At 52.1% G+C, this 14,261-nt stretch overlaps 1 protein-coding gene across 1 annotated transcript in view; it reads left to right on the top strand.

Annotated features, from left to right (window-relative positions):
- Nucleotides 1-14,261, top strand: part of ST8SIA2 (ST8 alpha-N-acetyl-neuraminide alpha-2,8-sialyltransferase 2) — a 67,255-nt gene that overhangs the window by 32,884 nt on the left and 20,110 nt on the right. The window contains exons 3-5 of the mRNA XM_014842519.3: nt 2,712-2,840; nt 6,968-7,225; nt 13,438-13,731. Of these exons, the coding sequence (XP_014698005.2) occupies nt 2,712-2,840; nt 6,968-7,225; nt 13,438-13,731 (681 nt within the window). The remainder of the gene's footprint in view (nt 1-2,711; nt 2,841-6,967; nt 7,226-13,437; nt 13,732-14,261) is intronic.

Here is a 14,261-nt window from a genome sequence, read left to right on the forward strand (position 1 = left end):
TTTTGGAGAAAGAAGATCCTGCCCCTTGAGCAGGATCCTGGTGCCCTGTGGTAACTTGGGGGCGGGAGGGCACTGTCTTGTTGGGATAGAGTATGAGAAGTGGGAAGAACAGTCTTGGGAGCCAGGCAGACCTGGATTCAGACCCTGTGCTTGTCAGCTGGAGCCTTGGGCAAGTGATTTCACCCCTCTCAGCCTCAGTTGCGTCATTCAATTAGAACAACAATGCAACGCCTTTTTCGAGAGGTGTTTCAAAGGTTAGAACTACTGAATATCAGTGCCTAGTGCCTGATCGGTTAAAGGCACTGAACTGATGCTCATTATCATCACTGTGGATGTGTCCATGGCATCAGGAGATGGCCACTGCGGCAGGCAAAGAAACAAGCCTGAAATGAGACTCTGGTGTCATTGGAGTGGAGGAGGTGCTGGAGACAGGAGGACACATTCACCGAAGAGGAATATTTCAACTCACCAATCCAGCCATGTTGGTGCAACACAGAGCATGTAAATCCAGTGCTCTCAGGTGGTCCCTGGGTTTATCTAATTGATTCCTTTGGTTTTATTGATAAGAAAGGAGAGGCCAGAGACCCAAAGTGACCTTCCCAAGTCCCCTGGCTAGATAGTACAGAGCCAGGTTAAAGTCCAGTAGGACCATGGCTGGCCGTGCAGGATCCCGTCCCGGGTTTCACTAGGAAGTGGAGACAGAAATGGAATTTCATCACTATCCATGCCAGTGTTCATCTCCTTCCCTTTCCTACCTCCACCACCGTGTGTCCCAGAGAAGCCCAGAAACCCCTTCTGGAGGTTTCCCACTAAGCCTCTGCAGGCATCCAGGATAGAATACCTCTCAGACCCTTCTTTCCTGAGAGAGCCTGGGGTCGCCCAGTGTGCCCCAGGTTCTGAGGAGGATCACCCTAGACTGAGTCCACCTTAAGCCATAAGATGCCAGGCCCCAGTCACTGCTTACTGATGAGAACGTCAGCTGGCCTCTCAGGAAGACAGCTCCTCATCACAAATGTTACAGCGTTTCTATGGCAGACACCTACTGATGTGAGCTTCAGGGAAGCTTGGGGTCTTGGGGTGTGGCAGCTAAATCTGTGGTCCTGAGGACCATTGCTCCTGCCTGTGACCTACACAGAAGTAGGGGGTACCAAAGAGTTGCGGCCACAACCAGCTCCTCCAGGAGCCTCATGAGGTAGCAGCCAGTGGTAGGAGCAGGAGACAGTGGTGGTCCTTATGGAATTCTAGAACCTTAGAGCTGGATATCTTCCTCTTCTATACCTTTTTGTTATAAGTGGGGAAACTGAGGCTCAAAGAGGCCAAGTGACTTACCCAGAGTCACACAGCTTGTGAAATCTTTCTACTATACCCTCTGCTTCTTTTCATGAAAACGGCAAAAATTACAAAGGCTCGGGTCTTCTGTTTCCTCTCAAAGGCTCCCTTAAGCCTGCATCTTGAGTCCATCTGCCTTACTGAAAACCCTTTCGTTTCCTATCCTCTGCAAAAGTTACACAGATTTCAATCCAAGACAAGTGATATCAGCCAGAGGAGTCAGGAATATCGAGGAACGGAGGCATGTGGAGAGAATGTGAGGAGACAATGTGTACCCCCAAATGGAGTTCTTCTGTACCTACAAAAAGCAAGAGAGGGCATTAGGTTTAGACCTCGTTAAAAGGATTTCATCTTTTTTAACTGGGCTGTTCCGAGATAAATGCGGAGGACATGGATGTTTGATTTGAATTTTTGAAAGCTCAGAATTTGGCATCACTTATCATCCCAACGGGGAGAATCTGCTGCCACACAGACAAAAGGGACTTCTGATATGACCCACATACATCTGTGTGCAGCCAGCAGAGGCGGGCTGCCTCCTGCACCGCCTTAAGAGATGGAATTGTAACCTAGTTTCTTAGAAACCTACTGGCATAGATTTCAAGGCTTGGAATTTTAAGTGGGTCCTGTAATGTCTGATGTCCCTGAGTAGGGCAGAAAGATGGTATGCACCAGAATTGTGATTTGCCCCCGGCACACAGAGGCAGCCAGCTCCTTCATCCACTCCAGCCTCCCCCGGGGCAAAATCAAATTCAAATGCAATAAACATTTATTGAGCACCTGCTACTTTAGACCGTTGAGGAATATAGAAATGAGTGAGGGAGCTCCCTGCTTACGATCTAGTGAGAGAGAGAGAGACACGGCCCCGATAACTCTGGCAGCAGGCAGATGTTTGAGGTGGCATCTCAGAGTCACCAACAAGAGAGTGACAGGATATGGGGGAGGAGGGAGAAGCCACAGGCTACATCACTTGCTCCAGTATGAGTTTTTGTTTTCTCTTTATTAAGTTTCTAAACTGTCTTATGATAATTGGCTGCTAATGCAACTGCTATTTGGGGTTTTGCAAAGGGAGCTTAAAGAAGTCTTACTCTTCTGACAGTGACTGCTAGGTCCCACTGGGAGGAAACATCGGGGGTGGGGGTGGGGAGAAGAGGAGTTTATCACCCCCTTCCTGTCTCCGAGAATGTATGTAGGTTATCCCTGAGGGAGAGAGTTTGTGCATTCTAGAAGATAAATAGACTTCCTTCCTTTCTCAGGTAATAACAGCAATTTTGCTCTTCTCAAGTTTACATTCAAGCCCGAGCAAAAACAAAACTATTAGACTTGTCGTTGGCATGCTAACAGATCATGTCTACCCTCTTCCTCTTTTTTTTTTCTCCTTCCAGAGCTGAAGTTGTAATAAATGGCTCCTCATCGCCAGCTGTTGTTGACAGAAGTAATGAAAGCATTAAGCACAACATCCAGCCAGCCTCGGCCAAATGGAGGCACAACCAGACGCTCTCGCTGAGGATCAGGTAGTGGTAATTACCTATAGGGCAAGAGACAGACCCGGCCTTCTGCCGCACGAGCCGGCAAATTGCCGCTCTCCATCATCTAAAGAAGTCAGGATAGAAATAAAATGTTTACTTCCCGCCGAGGCCGGTTTCGTCTGTAAGCGATCAATTGGAAATGAAAACTCAGGCCCAGCACGTGTGGGTGGCGACTCAGGCTGGGCTGGTGGCAGGAGCACCTGGCTGAGGTCCCGGGTTCGGAAGGAGTAAGGCTCTTGGATCAGCAGCAACGAGAGCCTGGTCCTCTCTCAGCATCCGTCTCTGGCCTAAGGTGACATCTCCTGGTTGGGCCTGCCTGGCGTCCATGCCCCTTTTCTATGGTGACAGTCATCCCATTTGTCTTTGGAAAGCGGCCCCCTCCCACAGTCCCTGTGGCTGCAGTAGGCTGCCCCTCCCTGACAACGTGAAAATGAAAAACCAGTGCTGGGCATCCGGTGACCCAGGAGCCGATGTGACGCCTGGCTGCCGAGAGAGAGGTCTTGTCCTGCTCTCTGCAGGGTGATGTTGCAGAGCTCCGCGGTCGTTGTTGCGTGGTGGGAATGGGGAAGGCATTACCACATCAGCACTTTGGCCGCTTGACTTCGCTATAACAGTGATTGACCCAGCAAAGGCTGGGCAGTATAATCTAACGATTTGTTTCCAGGCGTTGTGCTGGGGGCCAGGGCTGCTGACATGAATCAGACACACTAGCAGGAAGACACGAATATAGGCAGAGATAGGACGGCGCAGTGCGAGATTGCATCTTATAAATAAGTGCAAATAGAGAGGTCCTACTGAGGAGCCAGTACTTTGTTTTTTAAGGTGACTAAGATGGCTGACCAGGAAAAGCTTGCCAGGAGCAATGGGTTTTGGAGAATAAGTAGGAGTTTGCCAGACGTGCGAAGCTGCGTCCCACATGTGCAGAGTCAGAAGTCTGGTGTTTATGCTCAGGGCTGCTGGGACATGAAGACACGGGTAGGGAATGAAAGGATGTGGTTGGCACGGTAGCCAGGATCAGATGGAGAAAACCTTGACTATCACAGCCAACCTTCCCAGGCCATCACCATGGGGAGGGGTGCGGAGAACAGGGGCCTGGGGCACGAAGGACAACCTTGCCCACAGCTACTAAATGTGTCACCATACAGAGCAGGGAGCTGCCCCCTCCAGGCAGGCTCACTGTCAAAATGGAAATGCCCCCAGCCCCTGGGTCTCAAGGCCTAGTGTTGGAACATGGGGTGTGGGGAATAGAGGGGCATGAGATCTGGGACCTGGCAGCTGAGAAACCAGCTGGAAAACCTCACTCGTCCTGCCGGCCCTCACTCGGCGCCTCTTCTGCAGCCCCTGGGCGCACCCTCCCCCTCCTGCTGCTCCAACAGCTGCAGGCCTGCGGTGCTCACCCTGGGGTCACAGCCCCGTGGCATCAGTGAGAACACTGCATTCGTTTCCTGGGGCTGCCAGAACAAATTCCACCAATGTGGCAGCTTAAAACGGCGGAAATGTGTTCTCCCACAGTTCCAGGGGCCGGAGTTCCGAGCGCTTGCTCTGAAGGCTCCAGGGGAAATCCTTCCTTGCCTCTTCCAGCCTCTGGTGGCTCCAGGCTTTCCTTGTCTTGTGGCCGCATGGCTCCCATCTCTGCCTCCATCTTCACATGGCTTCTCTTCTGTGTGTGTGTCTTCTGCTCTTCTGTCTCCTATAAGAACCCTTCACATGGGATGTAGGGCCCACCGGGGTATTCCAGGATGATCTCATCTCAAGATCCTTAATTTTTTTTTCTTTTTTTTTTTGAGGAAGATTAGCCCTGAGCTAACATCCACCGCCAATCCTCCTCTTTTTGCTGAGGAAGATTGGCCTTGAGCTAACATCTGTGCCTGTCCTCCTCTATTTTATATGTGGGATGCCTGCCACAGCATGGCTTGATGAGCGGTGCTAGGTCTGCATGGGGGTCCGAACCGGCGAACCCCGGGCTGCCAAAGCTGAGCACACAAACTTAACTGCTATACTGCCGGGCCCGCCCCTCAAGATGCTTAATTTAATTACATCTGCAAAGATCCAAATAAAGTCACATAACAGACTCCAAGGGTTAGGAGGTAGACATTTTGGGGGGCCACTATTCTCCCCAGCACACGTCCACCCACAGCTCCCACTGGGCCTTTCTCCTGCCCTTGGGTGGAGAAATGAACACACACACCCCTTTCAGAGAAGACCGGACTGTGACCTTCATGGGGAGCCTATAGACACACAGCCACCTCGGCAGGAACAGCGTGCCTGCACCCAGGGGGACAAAGAATTTCCTTCAACTCTCTTCGATGAATCACCAAAATGATTCATAATAAAAGATTCTGTGAGTGATTTGGAATGATGTTTAATAATTGATAGTAATTTCTCATAATGAGTTAGAAATTCATCCCCTCACAGAGGTGTTATTGATGGGGGCTCTCGTTGCTTGTACGTACTTTGGGGTAAGTAAATGCAAAGATTTTAACCATTTCCAAACTATATTAGTTTGTCAAGTTGTATAATCTCTGGTGAAACGCAGTGGGTAAAAACAATGTGTATGGTTTCCATCAAGAGATACAAATCACTCAGCATGGGGGACTTCCCGGGCGTGCTAAAAGAGATCCAGATCAGGAGTAAGGAAAGGCGAGTGGAAGAAGCGCGTGGAGCCCTGCCAAACGGTCCAGCTGCCTGTGGCTACGCTCTGGGCTCCCAAACCTGGTCACGCGTCAGGCACCTGCAGAGCTTTTGAAAGCATGCGGAGACTGGGCCATTCTCAGAATCAGCATTTCTCAGGGGTCAGCCCGGAGCTTCGGAATTCTTTATAGTTCCCCCAAGTGATCGAATGTGTATCCTACTGGGATATGCCACAGGCTGTGAGCATCTCGGATCCCGCAGGCTCTCAGGCATCAGTGTTACTACCTGTGCAATGGGCAACCATTTTGCGAATTCTCACGTTTGTAAAGTGTGTGAAGATTGTGTCCCTCCAGGGCTCTGAGGAGAAGCAGACTGGCATCGTTGTATCTGTTCTAGATAGGAGCTTGTTGCAGGAAATGAAGTCCATTTCAGCTGATCTGCGTACCAGATTTATTTTTCTCTGTATGACCTGAATCATTTCTAAAGATCTTTTGGGCAATTTAGACAGTTCTTTAAGTAAAACCTCCAGCCAGGATCCTCAGATTCCTGGGGGCAGGCTCTCATGGTTTGAGTAAAACTTCCCTGGTGATTCCCAGGACATCCATCCTTTTGCTGACCACCCTCCATCCCATCTGTATACTTTGCTAGATGATTCTAGAATGTTCCCCCAAGTCAAAGTAACCCTAGAGCCCAGAGAGCTGTCCTTTGCTCACCTTTGTTCTGAAACGCAAAGGAACTCTGCTCTGTGGGACCAGAGAGGTATCAATATTTACAAAGCTGGACGGCAGTGAGGAGGATGGGGGAGCACGTTCCCCCAAAACAGACCAGCTCACGGATGGGAGGCGTGTTCTCAGCCTCTCGAAAGTAGGGTGGTTGACGCGCCTCACAGTGTCCACACTCCCATCCACCCCCTAGAGGCCCTTTTGGCCAGAGAAGCCTTCCATGGAAGAAAATAGGCCACTGAGGAATGAGGGGCACGTGTCCTCTTGGTTTCCTGTCCCTAGTTCAGAACTGCCTGCCAGATGATGGCCCTGAATCCCGCTAATAGAGGGGAGTGTGATGTAGGGTGACCCCTGTCTGGGTTTGCCCAAGACTGAGCAGTTCCCTGGAACACAGAGCTTTCTGTGTGAAAACCAGACTGTCCTGGACAAGCCAGGACGGTGGGTCACCCTTCCTTCTAGGACCTTCTGTGATGAGCTCACGTTGTGTCCTAATGGAGTCATTTCCCAGGGCAGTTGTCACATCTCAGAGGAAGAGGGCGTAACCACAGCAACCAGATTGGCCCCCACCATCGTCATCTCTGGGCCGTTCCTGACAATCCGCATCTGAAACCCGTTCTCGGAGGGCATTTGAACTCTTAGCCCCACCTGTGCGCTGGCTGCAGCCGCCCTGCAGGGTGACAGAGGACGGGAAGGGCTGGGTTGGCAAACAGCAGCTGGCAGCAGGAAGACTTTTTCCTCATGTGTGTTTGGTTTTTGTAGGAAGCAAATCTTAAAGTTCTTGGATGCTGAAAAGGACATTTCTGTCCTCAAGGGGACCCTGAAGCCTGGAGACATTATTCATTACATCTTCGACCGAGACAGCACGATGAACGTGTCCCAGAACCTCTACGAGCTCCTCCCCAGAACCTCTCCACTGAAGAACAAGCACTTCCGGACTTGTGCCATCGTGGGCAACTCTGGGGTCTTGCTGAACAGCGGCTGCGGGCAGGAGATTGACACTCACAGCTTTGTCATAAGGTAACCACAACAGGGCCTCTGGGCCCAGAGCGACAGGCAATTTAAGTTAAGCATTGCCAGTTGTCCCAAGAGGTTGAAATAAGATACACTGGTTGGGTTGTTCCCTGCTCTAAATTTTTTTTTTTTTTTTTGGTGAGGAAGATTGGCCCTGAGCCAACATCTGTTGCCAATCTTCCTCTTTTTTTTTTTTTCCTCCCCAAAGCCCCAGTACATAGTCGTATATCTTAGCTGTAGGTCATTCTAGTTCTTCTATGTGGGATGCTGCCACAACATGGCTTGATGAGCAGTGCATAGGTCCGTGCCCAGGATCCGATCCAGTGAACCCTGAGCTACCGAAGTGGAGCGTGCAAACTTAATTACTTGGCCACAGGGCAGACACCACCACCCCCCACTCTCCCCCACAGCCCCGCCACCTCTAAATCTTGACTACATGTTACAATCGCTTGGGGAGCCTTTAAAGGTCCCAATGTCCAGACTGCACCCCAGATCAATTAAATCAATCTGAAGGCTTGGGGGCAAGTGGCCCAGGGAACCCAGGTGTTTCTGACGTACAACCAAGGGTGAGAACCACTGGTCTAGCACAGAGGTGGGCAGACTGTGGCCCACGGCCTGCTTTTATCAATAAAGCTTTATTGGAACAGAGCCACGCCCATTCGTTTTGATACCCTCAGGGGCTGCTTTCTCACCAGGGTAGAGTTGAATTGGGCAGAGGGAATGGTTGCAACAGAGAGAGCATATAGTCCACAAGCTGAAAATATTTATTGTCTGGCCGTTTACACACATTTGCCAACTCCTGCCTAGAGCCTGGTATAAAATGTTGGTAAAAAATCTCCTGGGCTGGCCAGTTGTTGGTCCAAGTTTGCAAAACTCTTTTAAGTGTTCTGGAAGGTGGTATTTTACTAGTCACTTTAGTATCCTGTAGTCAAAATCGGGGAAGTTGGGGGCCACAGAGCAACTTGAATTTTGTGCTTGACCATCGTTTTTGCTGAAATATCAGCTCTCATTTTTCAGTCGGCTGGTACACAATTACCCCTGGCCCTGACACTTGACCCCCAACCCAGACAGACTCGGAAACAAGGCCTTGCTGTCTCCTGGTCAAAAGTAGGGCACATGGAGCCTTGGGTTTCATCCCAAGCAGCGCCCCAGCCATGGCAGAATGCATGCCGCGTCTCACGCTTCTGTCAGGACTGTCCCGATGCAGAGAGCCTTGTCCCGGGGCCTTGGGGCGCAGCCTTCTCCTAGAGCCCCCGGAACCTCCAGACGTGGGGGTGGATGGTGTGTTTACTCCCACCTCCACGTAATGAAACTGCTGCTGCAGCCAAGCAGCCAAAGTCATTTTAGTTCTGACATGCTTTGCCAGCTTCTGTCTGTGCCTAGTGTAGCCAATGGCTCAGCCCCTATTTCTCAAAGGCCACCGGTCTGAAGTGTGGCGGGCTTGTCCGACTGGAAGCCAGAGAAGGGTGAGTGGGGGTGGAGTCCTCCTCTGGGTGGGGTTGGATCGCCTCCCGGATGCTGGGCAGCATGGAGGGCAGCCTTTCTGATCTGGTGTCGCACGTGGAAGCCATGTTCCTGCCTTTTTCACGAGTTCCCACCGTGAGCTTTCCAGGCTCCACCCGGCCCTGCGTCAGGAAGATCCAGAGGCAGCTGCAGATTCTGGCCACAGGTCCCTTTGTCGACACGTACACAGCAAGGCAGGCACTGCAGTGTCTGGAGTCCGGTCTTGGCTCTGCTGCCCCCATTTGTCATGTGACTTGATGTGTGTCATTCCTTTTTCTGGGCCTCGGTGTCGTCATCTGTAAAATGGGCTGGTTGGACTGTGTCTTCGAGGTCTGTCCATTGTGAATACCACCTATTCTTTAGTCCAGTGCCTGTCGATCTCTAACGAGCGTTCAAAGCACCTGAGCTTATTAAAATGCAGAGTTCTCAGCTCTGGGATGGGGCCCGAGACTCTGCATTTCTTTCTTTTTTTTTTTTGTGAGGAAGACTAGCCCTGAGCTAACATCCATGCCAATCTTCCTCCACTTTGTATGTGAGATGCCTCCACAGCATGGCTGATAAGTGGAGCAGGTCCACACCTGGGATCCGAACCCGTGAACCTCAGGCTGCCAAAGTGGAGCACACAGAACTTTAACCACTCAGCCATGGGGCCAGCCCCTCGAGACCCTGCATTTCTAACACCCTGGCTGCAGGTGTGGGGACAGCACTTTGTGAGGCACGACCACAGCATGCTTTGCCTTTCCCCTGGGAGTCCAGTCTGCATCTACTTAGAAAAGAGAGACCTAAAACGCCAAGGAGAGAGCTACTCGAAACAATGCGCAATTGCCCTCTGACCTTTAGGCCTGTGCACGTGGCTCTCACAGATCTGTGTGTCTGTGGGGTAGACAGAGTGGTGTTTTAGGACAATACTACATGACCCCAGTATGTACAGACCCCAGGTTTGATGCCAAGTGGCAGCACTGGCTCCCCTGGCCCACCGGGACCGATGCTCTGGGTCCTTCCCACGTAGGTGATTGCTGTGCCGTCCACCTGGAGAGCTCCCGAGCAGAGAGCAGACGGAGTGTGGCGCTGGCAGCACTGCAGGAGACGGCGCCCAGGGCTCGCCCACAACAGGGCACATTAAGTGTTCATTCCCCTGCCTTTCTTTGGGGTCCGTGGAGGTCACCCCACGATTCCACACCACCTCTCCTGTAGCCTTTGCCTCTCTGAACAGTCACTCTCCGTGAGCCCTGTGTCCCCACCCCAGCGCCTCACGCCAACTGTGGGCTCCTCCAAAGCAGAGTGGTTGTGTCCATCTCCGGACTCCAGTCCAAGCCTGTGCCTGGCACAGAGGTGGTGCTCTGTGGCATCGCTGAGATAACGGACATGGAGGAGGTCCTGATGGTGTGTTCTCAGCCTCTGTCAACCTGAGACCTTAATCAGGTCCGCCAGCTCCGTGCTTATGGGGCCCCTCCGCCGTGGGGGAGGCACTAAGACCTCATCCCGTCTCAGAAGACTCAGCACATGAATCGTGGGAGGACACACTGCATGCAAAATGCATGAGCTTGCAAAACGTGCAGCCTCCTGGGGGAGCGCAGGGCAGGCTTCAAGAAGCCACACTCTGAGTTGGCTGACTTTGTGTCCCAGGAGGAGGACACACCCGAGGAAAGGCGCGGAAGCCAGAGGGTAGGTTCACAGACCAGGGAGGCCAGTGCTTGACCGAGCAGAGGTTGCATAGGTGCTGCTGGGAATTGAGGCCAGACGGGAGGGCTGGTCCCCACGAGCCTGCGATGCCGGGGCGAGTGGACTGCCTAACTCAGGGTCACGTGTGTGCAGAGTAAATTCCCAGATGTTTGGGGCTCAAAACTTCATTGTACACACACACACACTCATGCACACGCACGCATATACACACACTCTTTTCTTAGGGAGCATCCTATGAACAAATGCCCCTTCACAGATAAGTCATCATCATTATCATCATCGCTTCACATGCATTCGCGATTAGCATGCACCAGGTGGGATTCTGCGCGCTGCATGTTTATTCACTTATTTAATTCTCACAACAGCCCTGTCAGGAATTTTCTCTTTTGTCCTGGCTTTTGCAATGCGACAGCCAAAGGTCGAGCAGCTGGTTCGAGCCAGAACCACAGCCTGTCAGGCAGTCTGGCTCAGAGTCCACGCAAGCTGCCTCTCTCACCTGCGGGCTTGCTTCTCCCCGTGTCCCTGTGGACGTGCCTGTTTCTAGAAAGGACTGACTCTTTTCCAGCCCAGAGCCAAGCCCATCCAAGCAACGCAGCCCACCCATAGCCCACCCAGAATTTGCTTTGGGAGGCCGGACCTACTGTTGGAAAAGAGGGAGCTTAGATCAGGCTTGCCCCATCCTGAATCCCCCCACCGCCCCCAAAATGAAGAAATTCACACACGGGGAGGGAGGGTCATGTCTAGAGCATCCACTCAGGGCGGAGCTGCCCTCCAACATCCTCCCTCAAAAAGTGGCCCGAGACGTGGCATGGGAAAAGCCTGGCCCTCACAGCCCGTCCCTGCCTGGAACACCCCTGTGGACGACGCCCCAACTGGCCAGTATTGTAGTGGGGCATGGACTCCCCGGCTTCCGCTACCTGGACCCCCCTGGAAGCCCCTGGGAGTGTCTCCACCTCTTTCTCTCCCGCAGCCCCTCCTGGCCCCTGATAGACTCAGTATATCTGAACCGCACTGACTCCACCTCCCTCTGTGCTCAGGACCTGGAGGCTGGCCAAGGAGGGGCCCCAGGTCCTCAGGAAAGTCTGGGAAGCCTGGCTTAGCCAGGCTTCAGGGCAACACGGGTAACTGAGACCTGGGTGGTCCCAAACTGGCCGACATGATGACAAGGACACTGTGTTCCTCGGAGGTCTGTGATGGGCTCCCGAGGGTGTCCCAGGGCAATTCCACCCCTTTGCATGTTTAGCCACAATCAGATAGAAAGGCCGGGGTGGGAATGGCAAGAGAGGATGTTTTAGGGGGTCCAGGCTGACTGAGTAGATAGGCTTTCGAGGCAGACACGCCTGAGATTGCATCCTGGTGGGTCTCTGACTAGCTCTGGGACTTGGGCCTTGGTTTCCTCATCTGTAAAATGAGAGTGATTAAAATGGGATCAGAATAAGAGGCACTGACCTCTGTAAAGGACCAGCCATGGCTGCCACACACCATGGGCTCAATGATTAGTTTTCTTTCTCATTATCTTACTTTTTCTCCCCAGTTGTTGAAGGAAGAAAGTCCTTCCTTAAAAGGAGGAGTAAGCAGAGTCTTTGTGGATGTCATCATGTGACGATGACCTGTGGCCCTGGTCCTCATGTCTCCAGCTCTGTTCTACAGACGCTTATTCTAATTTCTCAGGCTTCATTCCATTGGGCAAAGAGCTTTTCTGCCATCCAGTCCTCCAAGCCAAGCAACAGCCAGGTCTCCCCAGAGTGTCCCTGTTGCCATCTCAGTCCCGTCAGCTTTCAGCATGGGCAGGAAGCCAAAGTGTGCACACCCAGGCTGGACCCATGAAGGTCCCGCACAAAGCAGACCTCTGGTGACATAACAGAGGCTGTCCACCCAGGGCCCCTTGCTGGTTCAGCAAGAGATTGCCATGGCCTTTTAATTTGCTCTCCCAAACCCAGTTCTCTCCACTCCAGTACCTACTACAACTTCATCTTATTGTTGCCTAAAATGCAAATCTGTCTATGTTACTCTCCTGCTCAAGAACCTTCAATGACTCCCTATTGCCCTGGGAACCAAGTCCTCAACATACAGACCCTTTGATAGCTCACCCTGCTTGCCTCTCCAGCCCATCTCCTCCACAGAATGTGCCCCAGTCAGCCCAATTCACTTGTGTTCCTCTAAATACCCACACTGTTTCACAGCGGTATGCCCTTGGATACCTTTCTTGTGCCAAAAATGCCTTAGCATGATGTTTCCTAAACTGCCTGGTTATAAAACTTACCTGAAGAGTTTGGAAAAATAAATATCAATTCCTAGGCTACTGCCTCAGGCAATTCTTCTGCTCTGGCAAGCTGGAGAAACATTCTCCTAATGTGCCTTATCCATGGATGCACTTCTGCTTATCCATCCTTCTAGACGTCCCTCAATGGTCACCACCTCCAGGAAGACCACCTGAAGCTCTTCCTTCCCATATCAGCGATGACAATAGTTAACATTTATCGAACACTTATGTGATCCAGCAGTGTGCTAAGTACGGGTGTGTGGTGACCCCTTTAGGCCCTGGGAGGAGGTGCTGTTCCATCTTGGCTAAAGAAACTGTTGTGGATATTCCTTAGCCAGAAGTAAGCTCTCAGAAAGCATAGAGAGGTTGAGCGGATTGTCCAGAATCACACAGATAGGAAATAGTCGAGCTGAATTCTGAACCCAGGAGAGTGCCTGATGTGGCCAGGTCACACCTGCCTACACGACGGTCAAGGGCTGGCCTACTTGCTCCCTTCCTCCTCTACTAGATCCTGAACTCCAGAAGACAGGCATTTTACACCCCAGGGCCAAGCTAAGTTCTACATATGTACTAAGAGCCTGGTAAATATGTGCAGCAGGACGAAAAGGCACAAGGATGACAGGAGGGACTTGGGAGTGTGGGAAGATGTCCTGGGACCTCATTTTGTGATGAGGAGGAAGCGAGGAGAGGCAAAGGATGGGTAAAGTTGAATACAAGCAGCAGTGTCTCAGCTTTCCCAAAAGGACCATGTTGCCTTTTTCTCCGGCAGGTGCAACTTGGCCCCGGTGCAGGAGTACGCCCGGGATGTGGGGCTCAAGACAGACCTGGTGACCATGAACCCCTCCGTCATCCAGCGGGCCTTCGAGGACCTGGTCAACGCCACATGGCGGGAGAAGCTACTGCAGCGGCTGCACAGCCTCAATGGCAGCATCCTGTGGATCCCCGCTTTCATGGCCAGGGGTGGCAAGGAGCGCGTTGAGTGGGTCAACGAGCTCATCCTGAAACACCGCGTCAACGTGCGTACCGCATACCCCTCTCTGCGCCTGCTGCACGCCGTCCGCGGGTGAGCGGCCCCTCCACGGGGAAGGGGGGCCATCACTGAGTGTGGGAGGTGCTTGGTAGGCAATGCCTTGCCCAGATGCGTTTGCATCCCAGCTCTGCCACTCACTAGTTGTGTGACCTCAGCAAGTCACCTGACCTCTCTGAGCCTCCCTTTCTGGAGAAACGAGGGTGTTGGCAAGTGGGCTTCGTCTGAGGATTGGTAGTACCTGCCTGGGGAGCTCTGTGGAGAATGTTCCTCCAAATGCTGCTGTGTGGAGAATAAGCCATAAGGCGACAAGGATGGGAGCAGGAGCATTTGTTGAGAAGCTGTTGGAATAGGAGGTCGGGAATAATTGTGGCTTAGACTAGGACAGTGGTCGTGGAAAGGCCACAGTTCGGTCAGATTTGCTATAAAATTTGGAGTAGGGGCAGCAGGATTTGCTGATAGATTCTATTTAAGGACCTCAAGGGGTGAGAGAAAGAAAAATCCAGGGTGACTGTCAGGATTACAGCCTGGACAAATGAGCGGACAGTGTGCCAGTTTCTGTGATA

Source organism: Equus asinus, chromosome 2, assembly GCF_041296235.1.
Source record: "Equus asinus isolate D_3611 breed Donkey chromosome 2, EquAss-T2T_v2, whole genome shotgun sequence".
Classification (NCBI taxonomy): domain Eukaryota; kingdom Metazoa; phylum Chordata; class Mammalia; order Perissodactyla; family Equidae; genus Equus; species Equus asinus.